This window comes from Lemur catta, chromosome 18 (assembly GCF_020740605.2).
Source record: "Lemur catta isolate mLemCat1 chromosome 18, mLemCat1.pri, whole genome shotgun sequence".
Lineage (NCBI taxonomy): Eukaryota > Metazoa > Chordata > Mammalia > Primates > Lemuridae > Lemur > Lemur catta.
Window position 1 is genome coordinate 35,840,790 of NC_059145.1, and position 25,594 is coordinate 35,866,383.

A 25,594-nucleotide genomic window follows, 5' to 3' on the forward strand; every position below is an offset into this window, starting at 1 on the left:
AATTTTTCTAAATTAAACAAACAAAAGATGGTATGGCTGTGAGAAGTCTGTGGCTGGTTTTAGCATTTTCCATAAAAGGTAAAAGGATGCTGTAGACCCAAAACAAATAAAACCAAAGTCTGAAAGTAAAATCAGGGTCAAATTCTTCCTGATGGGCTTATGGTCAAACATTTTCTCCAATGCTCAAGTAACGAGGCAGGTTTCCCTGAGACAGCATGATCCATGCTATTCTAGAAACAGCAAATCTGGTTTCAGAACAATCTCAGTCTACAAGTTCCAAGTTCTCTCCTCCCTTCTTTTTCTCAGAATTGTTTTCATGAGTTTTGTTTTTGCAGATTCATTTTCCCACATGTACACAGATACTCTAATCAGATTTTAATGTTCTCAGGTGGTAACCCAGTTAGCAGCCAAACAATTTAGCATAATTCAGTAACAGAAGACTAACAGGAAGCGGGTGCTTCTCTGGGGTGATTCAGCAACAGCCTTTGAAAAGAGGGTTTGACGACTCACCTTAGGCTTAAACGCAATGACTTTCAAAACCATCTCAACGGTGAACACCCCAGTGAAGACCATGTTCAGAATGTCCATGGCGTCGTTGAACATCTTGGACTGCTCGTAGTGCTGCGGATGGAGACAGAGGTGCGGTTCTCAGAGACTCGGCCGCAATGACACAACTCGCAAGTGGAGGCCCCCCCAAACCCGGCACCCTCTTCCAACGACTCCACCTTGACCAGGACTGCAAGGTCACAGGGTGAACTCCCACAAAGCGCACGGGGTCCATGACAAGATGAGGATGATTGAATGATGAAGGGGACAAACATATCCATTTCCTCTGCTCAGGAAAAAGGGCATTCACCCTTTCTTCTGGCAGGGCCTATATTCAGGACCTTGACCAGGCGCAATGCAGAAACCACCAAAATGTCTATGAACAAAGGTAGAACTTGGTTAGGGATAAATTTTATGCCATGTAGGTGTATGTTTAATAAAAGGCAGTGTTACCTTGACTTTACACTTTTCCCTCCATCAGCATAAGGTCCTTTTCATTCATAAAGAATGCTTAAGTTAAAAAAAATGCCAGAAAATTTATCCCTATCTTTAGACTCACATTCCAGACAGCACTGAGAGTTGGTTTGATTTGCTCAAGTTCCTAAAGTCAGTGCAGAAACTGGATCTAGACCCTGGTCTTTGCTTCCTGTCCTTGTGCAATATCTACCAGGCAACATAACTTCTGAAGATGCTCACTGTTAATACCACACTGTGACTGGGATTGGCCAATTAAAATGAATTGCATTCTTTGCCACAAATGTAAGCAAGAAGTAGCCATCATTCAGGTCAAACGCAATACATCATGAACTGGAGAATTCCCCACTGCCATACTGAGAGCCACTAGAGGACAGAAATGTGACTTATGTTTTGTTTTCCAACAGTGGGTGTTATTCTGGGACAGGCTGAGCTCAAAGTGCCTGACAAGAATTACCTAGCATAAACCTTATTTCTCAGGGAGGCATGACAGATTCCCCATCTTACCAGTAAAGAAAGCAAGGCTTCAGGGAATTTAGCTTTCCCAAGGTTATCCAGCTGGTAAGGAGTAAAGTCAGGACTGAAATGGCTGTCCATCACCAGAGCTTTAGTCCTCACCTGCAACCTGGCCACAGGACGCCCATAGTAAACGTTCACCAAGTTGAATGCCACACTCCACACTCAGGCTCCAAGAAAATGCTACCTACCGTCAGGCAGTGCAGACAGTCTCTTAAACAAAAGAGCGATCTTAAACTCCTACAGTGACAACTGTTTGCCAGAATGGGACTCTGGCTAAACTAGAGCCCAGACTCATCAGAAAATGAAACCCATCCTCTCGTGAGGGGGCAGCATTCCAACCCTCAGGATTTGGGGTATGGGCTGTGCAGAATGCCCAGACTTGATACCCACAGCTGTCTCCATTTTTACCTGCATGGCCAAGCAGAGTGTGTTGAGCATGATGAGGACAAACATCATGTATTCGAAAGGCGAAGAGTTCACCACGTACCAGAACTTGTACTGGTAGGGGTTTTTGGGGATGTATCTCCGCAAGGGACGTGCTTTCAAGGCGTATTCAACACACTGACGCTGCAACGGCAGAAAAGGGCAAAAACGGGGTTCTGAGCACCTCTGGGGAAGGAAGCATCGTGGTCATCTGCTCTGAACGGGCACACTCAGCACCTCGTGGGCGGGGACCACAGCCAATGGTGGAAGTGACAAGCAAGCCCCCTCCCCGCCACTGGCACCTCTCGGAGTCACCCAAGGGCCTTCCTCCATGCCTTCTCTGCCTCATAGCAACCCCGGGGGTAAGCAGGGCACCCATTTGGCTTCCATTTTGCTTATTAAAAAATCCTGAGTTCAGAGCTTTTAGCTGTTTTTCCTGGGGTCCTGCAGTGCACGCATAAGCACAGGAGTGAGGACTCGGCCCAGGCCTTTGCCCTGTCAGCAGATCATGTCTACAGTGCTCCTGCCTGTACTTCCTCCAGGAGAGGAAGCCAAGTAACCACAGACACAGAAATCCTTAAGAACCAGGGCTGCGCTCACTCGCTGAGACTGGCAGCCTGCTGGCTGCTCCAGCATGGACCCCACGAGACACGTCTCAGGAGCCAGAACACACGGTGACCATAAATGTCTTACAGCAAACTATCTGTGTGTCCACCTGGGAGCTTTGGGGGCTTTGGAGCTTGTCATGTTCATCTCAGACTCCCTGGGATGTGGTCAGTAAAGCAGCTGGACTGCACTCAGGTCGGGGCCCTGCCAGAGCACTGTCTTTCCCGCTCACTCTGGGGCAAGCCCAGAGGGACCCTCCAGCCCCAAGAGCCCTCATCTCAGCACCAAGGCCTAGATCTGCCCCCACTCTTCTGCTTTGATGCTGGACGCAGACTTCAGACGGGGTCCTTCTGGCTGGGACTCGGTGCTGTGCTGACTCCAGGGGCCCCCTGATTCGAGCCTGTTCCAGACCTCAGGTGCTGAAACCCTCCTAGTGCTGACTGCCTGGCTGGCCCTGACACTCGTCTTGGGTGAGCAAAGTGCTGGGCCAGGCTGCCCTTGGACTGTCCCTGGTGCAGTCTGCAGGGACACCTTGACAACGCGAAGGAAAATCTTCCTCCAAATCAAGCCAGCACGTCCTCACATTTCCCCCAGTGGAAACAGCCAGCTGGGGGACAGATTGCCTCAGCATGCCATGGCCACTTCCCCCCAGGAAGCCCACGCTGCCAGATCATTCTTGCTTTCTACGCAGTCATCAAAACAGAGATGCTACTGATAGAGGGCCTGGGGGAAACTCCCAGAACAGAACCTTGATCTCACAGACTCTTAGGGGAGAAAGGAACCTCTAATGAGCAACTCCTTAATGCTCTCAATTTAGAGAGAAGGCAAGAAGCCCCAGAGAGCAGCAGGATGCACCCAAGGTCACAGAGAAGATGCCGGGGAAGTGCAGGGCTCCTGCCTCCCTCATGTTGCCTCATAACCAGAGCCAAAGGCCCTGCTCCTTCTGCCAGATTGGCTAAAACAAGGTGCCAGATAAAGGATCCTGCTGGTATGATCCTGGCCCCAGATCTGAAGTTACTGACTTCCCTGTGCTGCTACAGGGTACTTCCCCCTAAGTCAGCAGTTCTCAACCAGGGGCAACTTTACCCCCTGCCCAGGGGACATCTGGCAATGTCTGCAGGGGTTTTGGTCAGCCCTGCTGGGGTATGGCGGTGGTACTGGCAACTGGTGAGTAGAGGCCAGGGATGCTGCTAAACATCCTGCAAAGCACAGGAAACACAGCAAAGCATCATCCAGCCTAAAATGTCAATAGCACCAGGGTTAAGAAACTTGGCCCTGAGTGGATACTGAAGACTGTCTCTCAGCAGGGACTGTAAATGTTTCAGTGTCTTCTAGCCTCTGGCCACAGCATCCCTGTTAGAGTCTGGGCCATCACTAGTGGGTCAGGACCACAGAAGGTGGCCTAGGCATTCTTTGACTTCAAACCAACAGGTCTGGGGATGGACTCCATCATGACAACACCTAGTCTGTATCCGGCAACCTAACTCTCAAGCTGGCTGAGAGCACGCTCTAAGCAGGGCCCAGCCTCCGGGACACAGGGCAGGTGGGCGCCCCTCCCTGGGTGTGGGGTAAGCAGTCAAAAGAGAAGGCACTCCACTCTGGCTCAAGGGACAGAAGCCCAAACAGTGTGTGACTTTAACCTGATTCTTGTCCAGCTCACAGTTCTTATACTCTTTTTCCCCCTGCTCCTGAAATGTAACGATGACAAAGCCCACAAAGATGTTCATCATGAAGAAAGCTACAATGATGATGTAGATGATGAAGAAGATGGAGATCTCCACGCGGTGGTTGTAGACTGGGCCGACGTTCTCTCCGTTCGAGTCGATAGCTTTATACAGCAACCTGGAGAGCGGAAAAACCAAGTAAGGGCCTGCCAAGCAGTCCAGCCCACTGCCTTCCCAGGGGTCTCCTTCTTCCGAACTCCTCCCGTGAGCACTGGCACCACCCCAAAGTCTCTGGGCACAGCCTCCCGAGCCTCAGGCCCAGACAACAGCCAGTACCTAGAGGAGGGAGCACCAGGGATACAATCACTGACAGACAGTTCTGAGGACTGCAAATCAAAAGATCTCACTGATACTCAGTAGCACTCCTTTCTGTGCACGCAGAGGAAGAACATCACGTGCGAGACCCCAGAGAAACTGAAAACTGTGTATGCACTGGCAAAGACAATAAGCAACCAACTGGAGTATTTCCAAACAACTAAGGGAGCTTCCACAAACTGAAATATGCACTAAAATTAAATATATGCCCAGCACAACTCTTCATAGGAATAAGAGTAACACCCCCATGTTCAACTGACCCCTATTTTGACGCAGATTCAACACTTCTGGAGCACCGAGCCCATGGTACACGGTGCTAGACCCTCACATCCTCTCCCTGAACCCTCATCTCCATCTGGAAAGGCAGCCGTTACTGTCACACCCATTGTATGGACACTCAGAGAGGCAGCAAAGCACCCAAGGTCACACTCCTCAGGGGCAGCGCTGGGAGCTGAGCCCAGTTCTTCCAAGCCCCAGGTCCCAGATTTGTCCATTTCCCACCAGCTGCCACCGCGTTTTGCTAAAGTAAGTATTCAAAGCCTGACACCACAGCCAGTGCCTCCACAGAGGGAAGGGGCTTCCTCCATGCCTCTCTGCTCCCAGGACCAAGTCCCTAATGAGCAAGCCCCACCCCACCGTCCCTACACCCCACAAGAGCTCCTGAGAATATCTGACTGTCACGTGTACCCGAGAACTCTGCGAGCCCTCGGGGCCCCGCCTGCCCACCTTCTGCAGCTCCTCCGCAGGTGAGAGTGGGACAGTCAGGGCTCTATGTACGTACAGATGCTGGTGCTGGGACATCAGAAAGCAGAGAGCAACACAAAGGCACGGGAGACCTGCCCTTTGTACTCTACCTTCTCCTTTCTGTTCTTACTTCACCCGCTAAAATCCCCGCCATCCCTCAGAACCCTGTTCTGCACATCTAGGACACACCAGGCCTCCCGCCTGGCTTGACCACCTGACTCTGACTAGCCTTGGGCTTTGAAGGGAGGAACCACGTCTAGACAACTGTTTCCCCCACAGTTGGAACACAGCACGCTGCACGGAGTTGGCGTCTAAAGGACTGTTTCACGCATTAGCATGCTAAGTATGAGGGAGGAATGGACGCATGGTTTGGGACACTACCGAGACCCTGTCAAGGAGCAGCCCACGGCAGCTTTCCTGCCACAGCTACCAACGGGAGTCCATGTGACCAACGCCTCTTGGGCCTCCCTGCTCCCACCCAGAGGTGCTGCCCAGGACCTGCCATCCCTGCTTCACAGGCCACTCGCCTATGTGCACAGGGGAGCACTGTGGGTCAAGAAGTGACTGACGGGCGGCCCCAAGTGAAAAAGCCACAGGGCAAGCCCGTGACGGTGGAGGACAGAAGTGGGACTGACTCCGGGAGGGAGGGCTGAGCCCAGGGCCCCCAGGGAGCGCGCAGACGCCCCTGGGAGACGGGCGCCCTTGGTACTCACGCGGGCCAGCCCTCGAACGTGGAGACGGTGAAGAGCGCCATCATGGCCGAGAGCACGTTGTCAAAGTTGAAGTCACTGTTCTGCCAGATCCGCTCACGGACCACAGGGGTATCGACGTCCCCATCCTTGTAGAGGATGAAAAGCCCCCTGGAGAGGAGAAGCATGGGTCGTCTGGTTCACACGTGGCAGGTGGAAGCAGCAGTAAGTCGGTCACACGGTCCCAATCCCACCTCCAGGCACGCCATGCTCAGCCCACCGGCCAGGCCGCGCAGCTGAGCGCGACTCAGGCGGAGTCTCTCCTCTCCTCGCCCTGCCTGTCATCCGCTTTGTGGTTCAAGTAACTGCTGAACAACTATTAGCATAACGTGTATTCTCAGAGCAGCCGGGCTGCCACCATTGGTCTGCTAACCAACGGAAACCATGGGACAGCAAACACTTCTCACATACGATGCGCTCGAAGCATGTGCTGAGGAATCAAAGCTCCGGCCATAGAACATCCCAAAAGCTCTGGGAAACGAGCCCAGGTACATTCTTATCTGCATTTTAGTTTTAATAAAATCTCTTTTTTTAACTAATGATATTCCCAATTTTCGCTCCAAAAGAATTCCATAATTTCTGGCACGCAGTATTTCTCACAGAATTCCATTTCTGGAAGGAACCCACAAATCCAACATCTTTATTTTACAGATAAGGAAGCAGAGGCTTCGAGAAGGAAGGGACAGTGTCTCCAGTCTACCAGGGAACTGCGGCTGCACTGCTCCCCTCCAGGGGTGCCATGTACCCCACAGCCTGTGGAAACCTCCAGGGGGTGCCACACACCCCACAGCCCATGGGAACCTCTAGGGGGTGCCACACACCCCACAGCCCATGGGAACCTCCAGGGGTGCCACATACCCCACAGCCCATGGGAACCTCCAGGGGGTGCTACGCACCCCACAGCCCGTGGGAAGGAGCCTCTGGAGGTGCACGCCCACAGTCAAATTGCAGTTGGTGCTGACTACACCACCTGCTTCAAAGAAACCCCAAACCAAGGCAAGCCAGAGCCCAGTCAGCTAATCTCTGATGGGCGACAAGACACAGACTTTTGCAGAGTCTCAAACCTCAGGCAGTGGTTTCCGTGCCTGCCTACGTAGTCACTGCATATCCTGGAATAAGAGGCACGAATATTTCCCACCTTCTCTCTCCTCTGCCAGTTCTCGTGAATGGAAATATACGCCCAAAGCGTGGGTGACAGGCACAAGGAGAAAGGAAGGCTGGAAGATCTGTCAGCAGAGGGTAGCCAGCGCCTGAACACCAGGAAGTTGAGTTTTCAAGTTCTGGTTTAGGGGAAAGCATCCACATGGCTGTCGGGGAAGCTATCTGGGGCATTTCACAATCCTTATTTCAGAGTGTTCCCCACCTCGTTTATAGACTCTACACCAAATGTCAAAAGGAGCCATCTATCCATTCCTTTGGGATGATACAAAAGTTTTGAAACTAGATAGAGGTGTTGGTTGCACAACTATGTGACTGTACTAAATGCCACTGAATTGCAGCCTTAAAATGGTTGGTTTTTATGTTATGAGAATTTCACTTCAATTTAAACAAAACAAAACAAAACACCATCTATCCAATCATGAGCTGAGCACACAGGTCTCTTCCATTCCATGAAAAAAACTCCCGAAATGCTAACACAAGTGAATCCTTGAAGTTTTCTGTTTGTTCTTCCACGTGCCCCACTCTGCTGTCAGGACGCTCACCTGCATTCCTCAGGGTTACTTTTGGCTTCATCTGTGCAGCGATAGAACTTCCCCTGGGTAGAAAACAGACAGGAGGTCAAGTGCAGGCTTCCCCTTCGGGAACTCAACCTGGCTCTGTGCTGGGAGGCAGTCCCCTCTACCTTAAACAGCTGGACCCCGATGCAGGCAAACATGAACTGGAGGAGGGTGGTGACGATCATGATGTTGCCGATAGTCCGGATGGCCACAAAGACACATTGGACCACGTGCTGGGGAGAAGGCAGAGGGGCGTTACTGTCCTTGTCATCCTAGCCATGAGGTGAGCTATTCCCGGCCAAGAGAGTCTACGTTTATGTGCATTTGTGTATCATTTTCCACCTTTGTGGTCCCCTGTGCTTTGCTTTCCAGCCTGTTCTCTGCAGGGAGAGACCTGTGGGGAGCACTTTGCCCTCCTTGGTTTCCCCCAAAGCAGTCAGCTTCGTCACAAGAAATGCCACAGGCGCAGCACTGCCCGGCACACAGGCCCAAAGGGCGCCTGACCCCAAAGAGGACTTAGGAAAATACAAACCCTAGCCTTTTGTCTAATGTGCACGAGAATAGATTTAAAGACTAAAATCAACACAAAGAAGTACTACTAACAAAAAAGTAATAAATGAACAATCATAAAGAAAAATAAATTAACAAAAATAAATGATTTTGAAAATCCTATTAGCACTCGGCACAGGTGGCTTAATTGGCTAGACAGCCTTTTCAAATGTATAACCCACTTTAAAACCCATCAGGCCTCAGCTCAGCTGCGGCCCAGAAGAGTCAGTAATTACGGCCAACCCCAACCCCAGCCAGCCCAGTCTAGAGGGGAGGGATTAAAACCTTAAGTCCTTTTGCTCTGTTGATTGCCCTGAGGGGCCTCAGAACCCTTAAGACCCTCAGAATCTTCACCACGGAGATGGCACTGGATCTAGGGAAAGAGCAGACAGAGGCAGGCGGAGTACACTGTGGTGGACAGAACACTTAGATTATTTCACTTGACCTTTACTTTAATACGCTATACAATTTGCATGGGACCCACATGGGGCCGATCTCTCTCCATGACTCACCCACAGTCTCCTTCCAGCCCACGCTACGCGGCACCTCCCGAGCCCGCAGGTACGCAGAGGCCCCGACAGGCACACAGCTAACCTCGGCAGAGATGTGACTTACGAATCGCCTTTGTTCTTTTCACTCTCTGTAAACACTACGTATTCATAGTACTTGGCTTTTAGGCTTCAGCTTCTCTAAGTTTGGAGACCTGCGGTCGTGGATTGGCGCTGGAGCTTCCCTGGCCCTCGAGAAGCCCACAGTCTGGTGGCAGAGCTGGGCAATCGCACCCCAGTGTGGGACATGTGACAGTGGGGCAAATGCGATGTGCTGGGCTAGGGGAACACAAGCCTGGGAAGGCCTCGGGGGGTGGGGCAGTGACAGCCAGGCGAGCCCCAAAGGAGCAGCAGGAGTTAGACAAAGGGGAGGGGCTCCAAGTCGAGAGCAGCACGTGCAAAGGCCCTGTGTAAGAGGAGGCAGCGCATCCACAGCAGCCCAGACGGCTGGTGTGGCCAGAGCACGTGCTCAGGAGGAAGAGGGCAAGGGCTGCAGCCGGACAGGACAGGCACAGCCTGGGAGTCCACAGGGGTTGGAGAGATACTAGTACAGATGTGCCTCCAACCTATGACTGCAGGCCTCCCTCCCTAGCGCAGTGGTGGGAGGTGAGGAGCATGACACAGAGGGCTGTGACAAGCAGGGGTCCTTTCCATGTCCCTTTAGCTTAGGGGGTGTGCGTGTGCTCATATGGGGGCACTGACGGTCGGCACTGGAACAGAGGAGTTCACAGGTCAGCAGGAAGGCGAAGCCACCCCTGATGCTTCCCTGGAGCCTCTGCCTAAGACCCCTGGGCAGGCAGGCAGCCTCTAGCCACGACTGCGCCTCACCAGAAATGCCAGGAAAGGACCTAGGGCCCTGACTTTCAGCCTTGGTTCCTCCTAGCTGAAAAATCTCAGAGGCTAAAAGAAAAGGTCACAGAAGCTATTGCATCCTAGAAATCAAGAGAAGTCCTCAATATCCACACTGAAAGGGCCCTGAGAAGCCACCGGGTCCTCGGCCCTCCTGCCCAGAAGGCGACCTGGGATCCCGAGGGAGGGTGCCCTCCAGCCCTGCAAATGGCCCAGAGGAGATGGGACTAGGACTCAGCTTCCCTCTTTCCTGGTCAAGATTTCTTCCACCTCAGTTGAAAGCTAATTTCACAGAGAGTAATAAGCCTAACCTAACGATGGGCACAAAAAGAAAAAAAGAAACACAAAAAACACAAATTGTCTCAATGCTTTCTGGCATGGCATCAATTTAAGGAACCCTGGATAACTAATTATCAAGCTGATGCTCAGCTTCTATGAATTATGTTAAAACTCCTTACATAAACCATGCTGCCCAGCAGTCTTGGGTACACCCCCCGGATACTTACTGAATCCCAAATGACACCAGAGACACCCCAACAACCAGCATGTCCAGCAAATTGAAGTAGTTCCTGCAGAAAGCCCCTTTGTGGAGGAAAGCGCCAAAAGTCGTCATCTATAAGCAGAATCAGGGGTGATTTACTGTTTTTTCTTTCCAGAGGAAAAGAAACCTGGGCTCTTTACAAAATCCTGAGGTCAATACGACTTTATGAACAAGTGCACATCAGGAAGCCAGAAATGTTAAACCCACAGGCTGAGCAACCGTATAGTTTGTTCAAACAAACATTGAGAAGGGGCAGCTTATTTCAGATACATTTTAGAAGATCCATTTGGGCTTTATGACTGTGATGACAGATTTCAAATATGAGTATGTCGTCGGCATGTCCAGAGAGCCTGTCTCAGGAGAGGCGCCACACGGCCGCGTGTGTCAGAATACGGTCGCTGGCCAGAGGGCTCGGCTTCCCGGCAAAGTGTGGTTCGGGTCTCTCCCAGGCCCAGGACAGCCTACGTGCTTCCAGCCAGGCCTTCCCAGCGGGGCTGGGACCAGAGTGCACAGGCTCCGTTTGTGCAGACACTGGCCTCACATGTCCACACAGGCCCCTTATCGTCCCCTAACGGTCCTTTATGAGACACCCATTTTAAATGTCTCCTGCAAGTCTGACCCCTCTAGCCCGTGCGAGGCATGGCCAGGAGGCCACACGCAGCATCTCAACTAAGGCAGTCACTGCCTTCTCCTCGCACCCCACGGGTACCCGGGGCACACGCTATGGGTGCTCCAGAGACATTCCTACTGGCGATGGAAAAAGAGTTTAATAAGGAATTTCCCCAGAGTAAAAACAGCAAAATATATAGAGCTCACCATCTATTTAATAAAAAGGAAAAAAGGCTGGGGAAAAGCTCAGGTAAGTATTATACAGAAGAGAGGGAGAGTTGGGAAATAGTATAACTTTATGAAAACTTTAATGAAACTGCCAATATGAAACCCTTCTTGGCCTATAAACACGTCAGTTTCATAGGGTTTAACCATAGAGCTAAACGGCCTTCCAAATCTCCCCAAGGCTGCCAGCAACCATCATTTCAACGTTAGATACTTCTCGGTGATTCTCCATTTTCTGAATCCTTCTTGTTTCAGCTTATTTTCCATTCTCTAAAATAGCTTCAAAATGAAGAAAAACTTAGAAGATTTAAGTCACCGAGGCAAATCTACAGAAATTAAAAGAGCAACATGATTTTTTCTTCCTTTTAAATAACCCTGCATGTCATTTCCCCCAAAGCTAATGAGTAACTGTATTCATTTAACAACTTAAAAATGTGAAGAGTAAAATAAAACCTCAATTAACCAGGCTAACAGACATTTAGTAGAATATTTCCCCTTTCAGTTTGAAGAGGAGAAGGCAAATCCTAAAAAACAAGAAACTGAGGCAGACGTAGCCCACCCCTGTGCATTGAGCATCCACAGTCGTGACAACGGAGGCCCTTGACCAGGTCTGGTCTCCATCCCACTGCACAGCTCTGACTTAGGAGAGAGCTGCCAACCAAATTCAGTAGTTTAAAGGCAGGAAAATGAACTCAAAGTTTTAGAAGATTTTTAATGAACATTTAAACATATGTTGGTTGGTATTATGCTGTTTCATTAACCAAAAACAAAAACAAAGGAAACTAAATATTCCATTCCCTGGTCATGTTAATCGAGGTTCCATTTTATAGAAGATTTTGTAACGAGCCCAAGTTCCAAAATATTCTGCATAAAATACATTTTTCCTGATATGCACACTATACATTTTTTCTGATATGCTTAAAGAAAATGACTAAAAGTCTTTGTTTCCCAGCTCATCTCCCCAACACAGAATGGTTGCTCTGATGGTTCTCACAGGCCATGTTCTCTCAGAACCACGATACCCACGTCTTGCAGTTCTCAGCCAGTCTTGGGGGTTCTCAGCTCTCTGCTGTGGTCTCCACCCTCTGAGCACATGAGGAATGGGCTCCCCCATGGGGCAGCCTTCACAGTCAGTACACAAACCACATGCAGCAATGGCAACTGTTAGCTCATGCATGGGCAGTACATTTAGGTCGCCCTGTCCAAAGGGTGCTCCTTTTGTCTGTGTAAATGTAAGCCCATCCATTAAAACAGATAGAAAATACCTTAACACAAATAGAATCAAGTCATCTTGCAAATCCTGTTGCAAGAAAATAGCATGTTTCTATTTTAGGCCACCAAAAGCATAATGCAGTCAGAGAAATAAGAAGATAGATGTTCCCTTCACAGGATAAATGCTTTTCCTCTGACTTTGATGCCAGGAAGGGTGGAAGAAAGTTCACACATAGTGATGTTTCTGTTATCTGTTGATAAATTTCAGAGGATATTAAAAAAAAAAGGAGCAAAATATAATTCTCAACCACTATCACGAAGCCAAAGTAGCTCCTACATGCATTCAGAGGTTAAAAAGAAACGGCAAGAACAAGTTGGAACGGTCACAGAAAAAAAAAATCGTTTGGTTTAAAAAAAAAAAAAAAAAAAAGTTTAGCTTGATCACAGAAGACAAAAAGGTAAACAAAAAGTCAAAAGCACTTCACGCTTCTCTCCTGTGTCTCACACGCAGGAGGAGCCCTTCAACACACAGCTGGGTAACCTGTTACCTTCAAAATGATCTCAAATGCAAAAGTACCAGTGAAGACATAGTCTGCGTAACCTAGCATCTGGAAGGCAAACAAACAAGCGCAACTGTTACTGCTACAGCTGCCTTAGAGTATGCGAGGAGCAAGGAAAAAGCCATTACCTTCAACAGGATCTCAACAGTAAAGATGGCTGTGAAGGCATAGTCAAAGTAACCCAGTATCTGCAAGGCACAACACGTGGCAGTGAGAAAAGGCACCCGGACACCTTGCGACAGCTGCACGCCCACAGGCACAACCCCCCATGCAGTCGGAGTCCTGCCCTCCCGGGATGCCCCTGCCACTGCAGAGAGGAGGTGCAGAACTGCTCATGAATGCTTACCTTCGTCCACTGTGGGTCCTCTCTATGACCGAAAAGGAGTGTGTGGGGATCCCTGCCCCCTTAACCACTCACGTCGACTCACTTCCCAGGCTCTTGTCTTGGGACAGACAGAGGCTCATTTCTAAAAGTGCTTTATTAGCAACTTTTTCTCATCGGAGCTCGACATCTACCAATTACCTGTGACACCAGGTAAATTCCAGCCTTGTACACATTTTGGGATTTCTAACGTGTCTTTGGCTGAATGAAGCATGCTGCCAGCCAGCTAAACTTCACATTGACAGAGCAGCATAAAAAAGATGGCAGGGCTAGGCACGGTAGGCTCACGCCTGTAATCCTAGCACTCTGGGAGGCTGAGGTGGGAGATCACATGAGGTTAGGAGTTTGAGACCAGCCTGAGCAAGAGTGAGACCCTGTCTCTACTGAAAATAGAAAAAAAATTAGCTGGGCATGGTGGTGTGTGCCTGTAGTCCCAGCTACTCGGGAGGCTGAGGCAGGAGGATCACCTGAGGCCAGGAGTTTGAGGTTGCTGTGAGCCAGGCTGATGCCATGGCACTCACCCAGGCAACAGAATGAGGCTGTCTCAAAAAAAAAAAAAAAAAAAAAAAAAAAAAAAAAAAAAAAAAAAAAAAAAAAAAAAAAAAAGATGGCAATAGCCTCAAACAGAGCCAGAAGTGTCCACATGTCCCCTTGTATTCCGGTCTATTTCATCACAGAATAAACACCCTTCCCCCGCAGATGTGCTCAGCTGGCTAAGTTTGCCAGGGACAGTTTTACTTCCTGTCTTCCTCCTGCCCACTGCTGTGCATCTAACACCGCTCTCTCCTAGCTCTGGTTTTTCGCCTTGCTGGGCCCACTCAAAGAATTCTTTTTCCTTGGGGCCATGGTGTTTTATTAGTAAAACAGAATAAAAACTTCAAAAACAAAATGATCCTTTCTAATTTAATGAAAAATGTGTTCTTTTTTATTGTTTTCTGTCTGTGAGTTATATGCAACTTGAAAAATAGTTCTCGTAGCTCCCAAGGTGAAGAGACAAGTGAGTTACATGTGCTTCACGAGGCCCCGGGCTCAAAACTAGCATGAGTTAAATATAACTCACACAGCAGTTAATGGGTTAAAAAAATACACAACGCTGCAGGATTTTAAGAGCAATACACATACTCATATGTACATCTCTTTAAAAAGAACAATAAATATTTTTAGGAAAAGAAGCAGGGAAATAAACTCATGGATGCACAATTACAATAAAAAAATAAGAACGTGAAGCCCCACCATTAAATTAACCCCTTGTCAATCTGTGTTCCAACTACCTCCCAACCTAGTCTGTAATATTTTCCCAAGCATATTTTCTCTCTTGTGTCTTATTTTTATGATGGAACTCAATGACTACGTAGGCCTTTAATTCCATTCAAACGTCTAGAGAGATACGGCCTTGCAAACCTCTAACAAAAGCCCTAATCTGTGAGGACGGATTGAGACGGGCTCAGTGCCGTCACCTTTGCATTGGGACCAAACGGGGCTCGGGGAGAGCACTTTTCCCTTCGTATCAGAGCACGTGTTTTATCAGTCTGATAGACTGGCTCTGCCAGGCACTGGGAATGGAGAGAAGCCACGTGAGGGCTTGGTTGTCACGACAGAATCCGGGGGGCCCTGACCTGCTGATGTGCCTTAGTCCTAAAGTCTCTAACAACCTGGTGCACAGAAAGACGCACCAGCCAGGCAAGGCTGTGACATCTGACGGCCGGAACATGTGCAGGCTTCCCTCCGCTGGGAGGGTTTCTTGGTAACAACCCAACACCGCATTCCAATAGCCAAGCCTGAGAGTCCACAGGCTACTGCGTCTCCGGAGCTGTCTCGCCTTTGGGTTGTCCTCAGTGCTGAATTAGCTCAACTGCTAAACTGGGCTGCTGAGGCAAGAACTAATTTAGGTACAAATTTCTTTCCAACGTAGATATAGTCTGGCGGGGGTGGGGGGCACTATCCTTAAGTTACAAAGCTGATGAATAATAAAAACTTAGCTCTCTGCTTGTTTTGTTAGTATAGTCGTCCCTTGGTACCCACGGGGAATTGGTTCCAGGACCTCCTGTAGACACCAAAATCCACAGATGCTCAGCTCCCTGACATAAAACGGTGTAGTGTTTGCATGTAACCTACGCATATCCTCCAGGGTACCTTAAATCGTCTCTAGATTATTTATGATACCTAATGCAATGTAATGCTATGTAAATAGTTGTTAGACTGCACTGCTCAGGGAATGACAAGAAAAAAAGTCTATACACACTCAGTACAGATGCAGTTTTCCCCTGAATATTTTCAATCCTTGGATGGCTGAATCCACAGCTGCAGAAGCACGGATATGGAGGGCCGACTGGAAAACCACCTCTGCCACACCAAAACCCACAGTTCTTCCTCTCCACGGAATGGCTCAACTCGACATCCCGTCTTCTCCCTAGCTTGCATTTCTCCTCGGTAATGGACCCAGCAGCTTTGTGTATTTAAGTCCATGTAAGAGAGAACTCTCCCCCACCAACCCTAAATGAGAGCCCCTGCATGTGGCACACCTGGTTTCAATGCTACCCTCTCCCTGCTGCATGCTTCCAGGAGACACGCATCTCCAAATAGGTGCGTGTGAGAATCTGAGCAGCGAGGGGAAAAGATGGATGTAAACGTCACTGTCAAGACACAAAGAGGAAGAGGAGCTGGGTCCCTCAATACACTAGAAGTTACTGCAGAGTATCTAAAACGGAGTTCAAAATCAACGACTCCGTTAAGATTTATCCCACTAAAACAGCAGCTCTCAGGCACTCACAAGCCGTAAACGTCCAGCCTTCCCAGGTGAATGAGGGGCCTACTCTAGCTGCCATCTTGCAGGTGCCCCAGGTCCTATCTCCACGGTGGCTCCGCCGAGAGAGGCCAGCACCATCCCAGCATGCGCCCCACCTGCCTCTCCTCTCCCAGGGGCTTACGGTGTTCCGGAAGGAGTGGCTGCGGATGGGGTCCTCGGCGGCAAGGGCGGCGCTGCTCAGCATGATGAAGACGAGGATGAGGTTGGTGAAGATGTGGTGGTTGATGAGCTTGTGGCAGCCCACGCGGATCCTGCAGGGAGAAGCTGCTGCATGGACATGGTCCCAGACAGGGCCCAGACACGTGGGGCTGTGAGACCCCAGGCAGGGTGCAGCGGTCTGCTGTGCTGACCGTGCACTGGTGCCCCAGAGCGAACTGGCCGTCACCCCCAGGAAGCATCCCCCGCGGGCTGCAGCACGACCAGCTCTGTGCTGGGGGCGTCACAGAGACCATCCCACTGCATCCTCAGAGGTGGGATTACTGCCCTCCTAACCTCAGGGAAACTGAGGCTTATGGATATGACAGAACATTAAGGTGACACACATAGTAAGACCAGGGGAAGATTTCCCACCCAGGTCTGCATGACTCTGAAGTTTCTCCACTACAACAGAAATCTCAACTGCTTAGTGTCCCTGCCTTAAAAAGGAAGCCGAGGCCAGACCCCACCGCAGTAGTTCACAAAGAGATAAATCCCTTTCTCGTACTGCAGGAGGGCTGCATTAAAACAGGACCTGCACTAGCTGAGGATGGGTGAAATCTCCTATTGCCTGGAAATTTTGTTATACGTGTTGTTTTTTAAATTTTGCAGTTGACCCCCACCAAGCAGTCCTTAGAAAGTGAAGATTGCATCCTTGCTAACACGCAAGGATCTTACTGCACCATGTGACAGAGCTCTCACGGAGTCCTGCGGTCCTGTGACGTAAAGACGGCAGCTCACGTCGAGCACCCCAGGCCCTGGGCTCCAACGACAGCTCTCCAGGCCGTGAGAAGCTCCCTGCTATCTCTGATGTGCCAGGGGCTGGTTAGCAACTGACTAGCCTTACCCTCAATCATCCTCTCTAGAATCTAAAGATTTGGGGGATGGTTTATATAGAACAGAGATAGGTTTTCCTTTAAAAACATTTTTTCACTTTTAAAACTGGAGTCAACTTTATATGAAGGTGACCCCTCCTTCAAGTCCTCCCTTTTGGGGTTGCTTAATGTTAGATATACCCCTCGGAGGGTCTGTGGGTTGTTAGCAGCTGAGTCAGGGTAGACCTTCCAAGGCAGTGAGGGTAGGGGTGCTCGCAGCTTTGGGGAAAACAAACCCATTCCCTCAACGTATGTTTACACAGTAAGCTGTGGGTGTCGGTAACATCAGTTTAATAACCTTTTTTTTTCTCTCTTTTTAATGGACATCCAAATAGTGATGAGCTGTAAAAAGTATCATCAAACCTTCATGTCTCTATGGACTAGGCATGCCCTGCTTCTCACCTGTGTCTCCCTAGGGCCTATGAATTATACGGAGTTCTTCTCCGACAGCCAAAACCTACTTTACAATTCTAGAAACCTTTCCAGGAGCCATTTATTCCCCCTGGCATTTTACTCAATCCCAGATGATTTAAAACCTAGAAACCAGCTAGTAAATAAACGTCTTCCTCGTATAGTACTTGTGAGTCATTGCCATGTTCCTGGTGAGCACCTTATCATCTGAACACGAGAAATGCTATTTTAAGCAGCACATTATAGAGCTGAAGTGGATACTTACAACCAACAAAATATCACTGCACAATATTACTTATCATCACAAAACTCAATACAGAAAAATGATCAACTAAATGGGATCTCAAGATGAAGGCATCGTGCAGACCTTGGTCACAAAATTCTCATCCCACAGAGCATCTTAATGACAATCCCCTCGGTGAGAGAGTGTCCTACGGCTGGCTGACGCGTGGAACAGTGCAGTGGGCTCCAAGTGGAATATTGGTGAGGACAAGGCATCTCCCCATTGCTGTCCCCATGCAGGGGTTGAGGGAGGAGGCGAATCCAGACTGGGGCTCCCCCCAGGACCTGGTCACACCCCACAGGTAAAGAAGGCTAGGAAGAGAGGGACTGAGGGCAAAGGCAACAATGGAGCAGGAGAGGGGTCGGCAGGGACTGGGGGCCCAGAAGAGGCTATGACTCACTTCCCCCTCCCCCTCCCCAGCCACTGCAAGCAGGCTGTAGAGGCACTGGTGAGATGCAGTGATAGGACTAGAAACGAGGTATTTACGGGTTGGTCTTGCTGAGAATGAAGAAGGCGCTCCCTTCAGGGATGGGGGCGATTTTCTCCTTCATGTTCAACTCTGAGATTCTGCGAGGACGGGGACCAGCAGGAACCTCAGGTTCATCCTCCTCCTCTTCTTCTTCCTCTTCACCTACTTTAAATGAAATACTTTTTTTAAGAGGCATGAAAGACTACATATGGGTTTAAATTGTTCTCAATTTCACATTAAAATTAGGCTTATGGCTGGGCGTGGTGAGTGGTTCATGCTGTAATCCCAGCACCTTGGGAGGCTGAGGCAGGAGGATCGCTTGAGGCCAGGAGTTCAAGATCAGCCTGGGCAACAGAGCGAGACCCTGTCTCAAAAAAAAAAACCCAAATTGGCTTAAACTTTAACATCTACCTGCTTACACTAATGAAAACTCTCCTGCTCCTTCAGAATATGGGCCGAGTGTACATGGGGCTGAGAAGCATCCCTGTCTGGTGAGCGTGTATAGTTGTGCGAATGAGGTTCCCACCAGGGTGAGATCTGACCGCAGATAAAGTGGTGGTGGTGGGATTCTCATTGCCATCCTGCCAGCACCTGGCTATTTCCCCTGTAACCTCTTTGGCTCAGCTTAGCCTGGACAACTATGTGTGGGACTTCAAGCCACAGTGAGCCCCCAGGGTCCCTGGCTCCCAGCCCCACCACATCAGCCAATAAAGGCAGCAGTCAAAGGTAAAAGTGCAGGTGAGTGCTGACAGTGGGCGCTCCCGGAGAGCTTTCTCAGCACACGTTCCCTCTCCACCCCCCGGAACTTGGGTTACACGTGCTGCTGGGACCACAGGAAAAAGTGGAGCTAACTGGTCCCCAAGGCGACTGGACCCATGGCCTCAGCAGCCCTGTGAATACCCTGCTGGCTGGTGGCTTGTCACAGAGTAGCAGCACAGCCACATTGTGGACAGACTGAGAGCCTGTCTCTGGCCACCACCAGCATACCTGGCACGTCACAAGGTGGGTAGGGGTCCTTGTCTTCATCCTCTTCTCGATAGTCGTCAATTGTAACCTGCAACGACAGAGACGTTTGGGGAGGAGGTGAGACGGACCTAAGTGCGCTTCAGAGGGCCAAAGCGAACAGCCACCCTGGCCGTTCAGCACAGGGCATGGGATTTCTCTCCCAGGTGTGTCTGTGTGTGAGTGCATAGGGACAGGCAGACGTCCCCGGATGGTGACTCTGCTTCAGACAGAGGCCTGAGGGCAGATGAGGAGATCCAGCCACAATTACCCAGCCCCGTCCAGGCTCTGTCCTTTCCCATCCCCGCACAGTCACACACGCTGTGCGATACCTGTATCTCACACTCCTGTCTTCCTGCTTGACTGTGAGCTCTGGAATGGCAGGGACCTTGTCTATCTTCCTCATTACTGAATCCCCAGTGTCTGACACACGATTGCCACTCAAACGGTATTTATCAACTCAAGGAACAGATGAGCAAGACATCCACAGCTGCCATAAGTGGGACGAAGTCTGACAGTACAGCCCTGATACCACCCAGACCCCCTGATCCTGGGATTGTTTCTGGAAATAGACATCTATTAAAAATCCCTGATTTTAATTCCTACTCAGAAGATGCTAATGTGATCGTGACCATGGGTCAGGTGTGACTACACAACTCCAATAAATAAAAAAAAAGTGGTCAAACCAACCAAATATCTATAATATTGATTCTCTGGTGAAATTCTGGTTAAGAGGCAGCTAACTGCCCTCCCCCCACAACCCGGGAAGCCAGTATCTATACGGTGTGCTACACTCTTTCACACCAAAATATCACAGGTGTGATACGTAAGATACTTCCATGGTGTTAAGTGGTATATTTTTGGAGATACCAACAGAATCACTTTGAAACAAGTATTTCAGAATAAATACCTTGTTGTCACTGTTGGCTATCTGGTTGACTTCTGGTTTGTTCTTTTTATTTTCTAAGCTCTCTTTTCTACAGAGAAGAAAAAAGAACATAAGAAACCAAATAACCATATAACTATGTATAAAAATGCTAATCAGGATTCTGAACCAACAGTGCCCCAATGAAGGACAGAATTTAATTGGAAACAACACTAACAGCAAGAACATAGCACAACCCAAACTCAGAGCTTCTGTTAGTCTCAGTGCAATGGATTCATTACACAGATCGTCTTATTAAAATTCTCATCCAAGAGCTAATCAGCATTGAATGCATCATTTATTTTATGACGCCAAAATTAACTGCAGCAATTCTTTAAGCACAGGGACATGTGACTCCCATTTGCAGCTCTGAGGGACAAGTGTCAAGGGCTTGGCTTCTGCCCAAGATCCCATCCTTTTTGGTCTGCACCACATGGTCACCCACCATCTGCAAAGCGGCGACGTGGGGGCTGCAGCTACCCTGAAGCACAGGTGAGCCCGCCGGGCCCCACCTGCGGCAGGGCTCCCCAAGGGGTTACCTGGCAATCTTTTTCCTTTCCTTTTCTTCTGCTTCTTCTTTCTGAGCAGTGTTCAAACTTTCAGCATCAGCCAAATTGTCTACAGCAATGGCCAAGAAGACGTTCAGTAGAATATCTAATTTGAAAAATTTAAGGGCACAACAACACTTCTGATTGCAACTACATGTGGTCAACAACGGTAACACCATGTCCCTCTGCATTCTGGGAGGCTGGTAGCAAGTGACTGTCCCTAGTGCTACATTCACTTGGTAAAACCAGAGGACCAGAGCTCTGTTTTTGTAAAAAAACAAAACAAAACAAGACAAAAAACAACTCAAAAACTGAAAGAAGACAGTCTGGAAAGAAGTAAATTAAGATCCACTAAAACCCATGAAAACCTATATGCATGTAACTCTATACATCCACGTACCTATAGTTATGTTATACATTGCATAACAATCTATAACATAAACATGGTGTAATTAAAGAGTACTCTGTGTGTTTTTTGTTTCTTTTAAAACACACCCCATAATGTATATATTCAGGGGAATGCTTTTCAAAATAGACTGCTTTGAAAGCCGCAGGTTATTCAAATGATGATCCTGTTGCCTGTTGCATAAAACCATATCAGACTTTCTCCTTTGAAGTGACCTTCAGAGTCTATGCATAACTCATTCATTCCTTCACTCCACAAATACCGACAGACGATAACATGCCCAACTCACTGCCAGATGGTGCTGCACTTTCTTCCGAAGAGTTCCACTGTGGCTAGGTCTTTGATTATTGTGGTTGGACTTGATTTCTGCAAACAGCAGAAACTTTTTTTCTCTTTACAAATCACCGAGACAGGTGATTAAACAAATTATGTTTCTTCACTCTTACTGTAATATTGTATACACAGTTTCCTTGAATGTTTTCATTTTTAAAAAGTATCCTGAAGAATGTTCCCAAATCAGAAGATGCCTGCTTGTTATTCACTAGCAGTTAAGTACACTCTTGAGAAGCACAAGGATCAGAAGGCAAGAGATGACAAGGCTTCCCTTATGTGATGAATGCTTCTCTCTGCTGCACACCCGGCCATCCGCAGGCAAAAGCTCAGGAGCCCAGGGACCCTGAGACAAGAGCAGCACACCACCGTCCCCCATGCCCTGTGCAATCTGCAGTCTCGGATAGGTTGCTGAACACATAAACCAACATAACCTAACAAGGGCCTGAGGAGGAGCTCTCTGTGAGGGGACATCACGCTTGACTAATCTATGCAAGGCTTTAAAGAGGATAGAAACGTGAGTGAATTACATTAAGACACTCAAAATGCCTTTGACAGCCTAGCCTATTTTTTCACTGGAGCTGCAGTGAAAAAAGGAGGAAGCAATTTGTCCTGGGCTGGAGACGGCTGGGTAACAGGAGCACTGCTCTGATGGGCATGGGGTAATGGTGGCTTAGGCAGGTGGTAGTGTCTGGGTCTAGCTGTACTGAGTATTCCCCTCAGTGATTTCAATTAAGGAATAATGACCTCCCTAGCCTTGCAATGACACTCAACTCTTTAGGCAGTAGAAAGCAAACCCAGAGCAATAAGCCACAGGAAGACCTTACAAGCTTGGAACAGATGGTTTCCAGGAGCAAAAACGCATCACCTGCATTGAGAGGCATTACCCAGACCCTCCTCAACAGTGGTGTGCTCCGGAATGCACTGAAAAAGACCTACCGGGCACCTGCACTGTGCCGGCACTGTTCTGGGTGCTGCGGGCACGGAGGAGACACCACAGACTGCAGCGTCTATTCTAGCTGAGGGAGACGGAGCATAACTCCCTAAGCGCCTCAGAGAGTTTTCACAAAGCAAACTCGACACGTGAGCAGAGAGAAGTGGCCAGGGAATAAATCTCTGCAGACTTAAGTCCAGAATAAGGGTCAATCATGAGGACAGCAGAAAAAGAAAATACTAACCATTCATTTCACTGACATTTACCAGGGGCCGACTATGCGCAAGGTCCTGTATTATACTGAGAGATGCAAAGGTGAAGAAGAAGATTCCTGACTCATGGGGCGTATCATCTAATTAGGGGGATGGAGGAGTACCCCACCCCCCAAATTCCAGTAGACAGCAGAGCCTACATGCAGTAAGAGACATGGGTAAAATATGATGGGAGTTCAGCGGTAGGAGAGCTCATCTCTGGGTGGGAGACAGGGCAGAGGAGGCTTCCTGGAGGAGGCAGCCTTAGATCTGCGTTAGGAAACTAGGAGGATGCGTATGTGCTGAGATGGGAATTTTCACAGAATACCTGGTAGCACAAAGCATCCTCCTTGTGGAAAATGGGGCAAGTTTGCAGTGAGGTTGCTACACTGCAGAAAATTCATCAAGGAGCCAAATAGGATTAAGGAGAAAACAGCTAAAGGGATCTGGGCCTCCTTAGAAAAATCCAGGTCAGAACCCTTTAAAACGGAAGGGTGAAGACCAAGAGGTGGCATCGTAGGTGTGTACATTCCTCGCCCACCAAACATCCATTAAGGGCCCCGTACACCAGGTCTTGTGACAGGCTTGCAGGACCTGGAGATAAAACAGACACCCGAAGACTACAGGGTCAGGAGGGTCTGAACAAGGTAAATACAGATCCAAGGGCCAATTTCAGAAGGCTAGGGTTAGGGAGTGCCTCTTGGCCAGGAAAAGGAGCACAGCAAGTCAGGGAAAAGTTGCACAGCGTAATTTAGCAGCTAGCCAATGGACCTCTGATCTCTGAGGACAGACCAGCAAAGCAAAATTAGGCTGAGGGGAGCGTAGGTCAATCCACCAAAGATGGCTCCACATCGGTCACGAAGGGTCTTAAGAAGACATAGATGTGCCCCTAACCTCCAAAGGGTGGTGACACAAGAACCACCTGGCCTTGTCCTAAGCCACTCCTTGGGACCTGTGCAGGGGACATGGCGCTAAGCCGGATGAACACTGGTACCAGCACGTGTGCCATCTCACACTCCTTCCCCCGGCTTGCAGTCTCCAAACCCCCCCGGAGCTCCACTTATACAACACTGTCCCCCAGAGACACTGTGCTAACGAGGGAAAGGCATTCACCTCCCTGCCACCGCCACTGCCACCACCACCACCGCGGGGAAATTCAGAGAAAGAACAAGACAACAAGACGACAATGACAACGGCAGCAAACCCCTGGTCAGCCTGAAGGATACAGTTACCACAAATGAAGAGGATGATGAAGTAGATGCAGACAATCATTCCTGAAGAGGACGGGCCCCCATAAGCCATGATGCCGTCGTACATCACAGCATTCCAGTCTTCACCTGTCAGGATCTAAGGAACCGAAACTGGGGTCAGCCAGCGGGTGGACACACAGTCACAGCTGCTCTCTCGGAGCACCCTGGCGCTGTCCGAATCCGTACCGTGCAGTCTGCACTGAACAAATCCGCTGTTAGCCCATGGAATTCTCCCAAAACATTATTTTTAAATGTTTCATAAATAGATGAGCTAATTCTTCTAGTGAAAAAAAAATTATGTCTAAGACTTACGTATATCCTGATTATACCCCAGCCCAGTTCAAGTCCCCTCCCCAGAAAGCGTGCTGTGGGTGTGTCTCTCTGGAGCCTTCATCTATGGATTTCAACACACATATGTACACTCAGAGAAAACGAGCCCCGGATGTCTTCTCTGAGTGTTTAGACATAAAGAGCATTATGCTATGTGAATTTTTCTGCAACTGGTTTGTTTTTTAATTCAATAAACTCTGAAGACCCTCTTTGTCAGAAAAATCATCTCACTCTTTTTGACTGCTGCTTAGTTTTCGACATAGTTAATCAATTGTAGAAATGGAGAATTATATCTACAAAATTTTAGAAGCAGGAAATTCTAAATGCCTCATGTAAATTTAAAACTCCCTTAACAGTAGTTACTACCAACTGTGAGAAATTTTAAATCTAATCTTCTCTACTGATGATACTTGATAAATCATGAAGTAGATGAATATGGACAGCAACAGAGACAGAGAAAGAGACTGAGTTCCTTTACCTTCTGTCTGGGCTAGATATCTTAAAATTTTAAACTGTTATGGATCACAACCAAACAGAAAAATGGGCAAACAATTTGAAAAGATAAAGTCATTCATTGAAAAGGAACTATAAATGGCTCGTAGTTGTATGAAAAGACATTGAACTTCACTCCTGATAAGAGCAGTATCAATTAAAACTACAATGAGATGCCGTTTCCCGCTATGGGATGGCACTAAAAAGTGTGACCAGCCACTGTGGTGAGAGGCAGAGAGCAGTGGGCAGTGTCCACACAGCCGGTGGAGGGTGAGTTAATACCACCGTACAGAGAGCACTTGGGCAAAGGTATTGAAGTTTAAAACGCACATAGCCTCTAAACCAGCAATTCCATTCAGATCTACCCCATCATGTATGTTCACAGTCACCCACTGAAGCCCTGTTTACCTGGGCCAAGACTGAACACAACTGCATTCATCCGCAAGGGACTGGTTACACGAATTATGGTACATAATTTAGGCAGAACTTATGCAGTGTTTACAAGGAAAAGGTGACCTTTCATGGACGAAGCAGGAAGGCTCTTAAGGACACTTTACGTGCCTTTAAGTGATAAAAGCAAGATGCAAAACAGTCTGTAGAGCAAGCTACCATGTGTGTAAAGTCATCTACAGGTAGGTAGGTTAACTGATTTATATCTATAAGCAAATAGAGACCCAAGAATTCACAAGAAACTGTTAATGGTGGCTGCCTCCTAGAAGAGAAAATTAGTGCCTGGGTGAGAGAATTATTTGTCATTTTAGATCCTCTTGTAACATTTGAATTTTGTGCCATAT

General features: G+C 48.6%; 1 protein-coding gene across 1 annotated transcript in view; it reads right to left on the minus strand.

Moving 5' to 3' along the window:
• CACNA1D (calcium voltage-gated channel subunit alpha1 D) overlaps window positions 1-25,594 on the minus strand; it is a 303,856-nt gene that overhangs the window by 57,205 nt on the left and 221,057 nt on the right. The window contains exons 16-30 of the mRNA XM_045529982.1: window positions 23,955-24,075; window positions 20,799-20,913; window positions 20,245-20,311; window positions 19,320-19,386; window positions 18,350-18,497; window positions 16,221-16,350; window positions 13,040-13,099; window positions 10,271-10,377; window positions 8,653-8,740; window positions 7,944-8,051; window positions 7,804-7,856; window positions 6,065-6,211; window positions 4,209-4,410; window positions 1,948-2,106; window positions 511-621 (exon numbers count right to left, since the gene is read on the minus strand). Coding sequence (XP_045385938.1) covers window positions 511-621; window positions 1,948-2,106; window positions 4,209-4,410; window positions 6,065-6,211; window positions 7,804-7,856; window positions 7,944-8,051; window positions 8,653-8,740; window positions 10,271-10,377; window positions 13,040-13,099; window positions 16,221-16,350; window positions 18,350-18,497; window positions 19,320-19,386; window positions 20,245-20,311; window positions 20,799-20,913; window positions 23,955-24,075 — 1,683 coding nt within the window. The remainder of the gene's footprint in view (window positions 1-510; window positions 622-1,947; window positions 2,107-4,208; window positions 4,411-6,064; window positions 6,212-7,803; window positions 7,857-7,943; window positions 8,052-8,652; window positions 8,741-10,270; window positions 10,378-13,039; window positions 13,100-16,220; window positions 16,351-18,349; window positions 18,498-19,319; window positions 19,387-20,244; window positions 20,312-20,798; window positions 20,914-23,954; window positions 24,076-25,594) is intronic.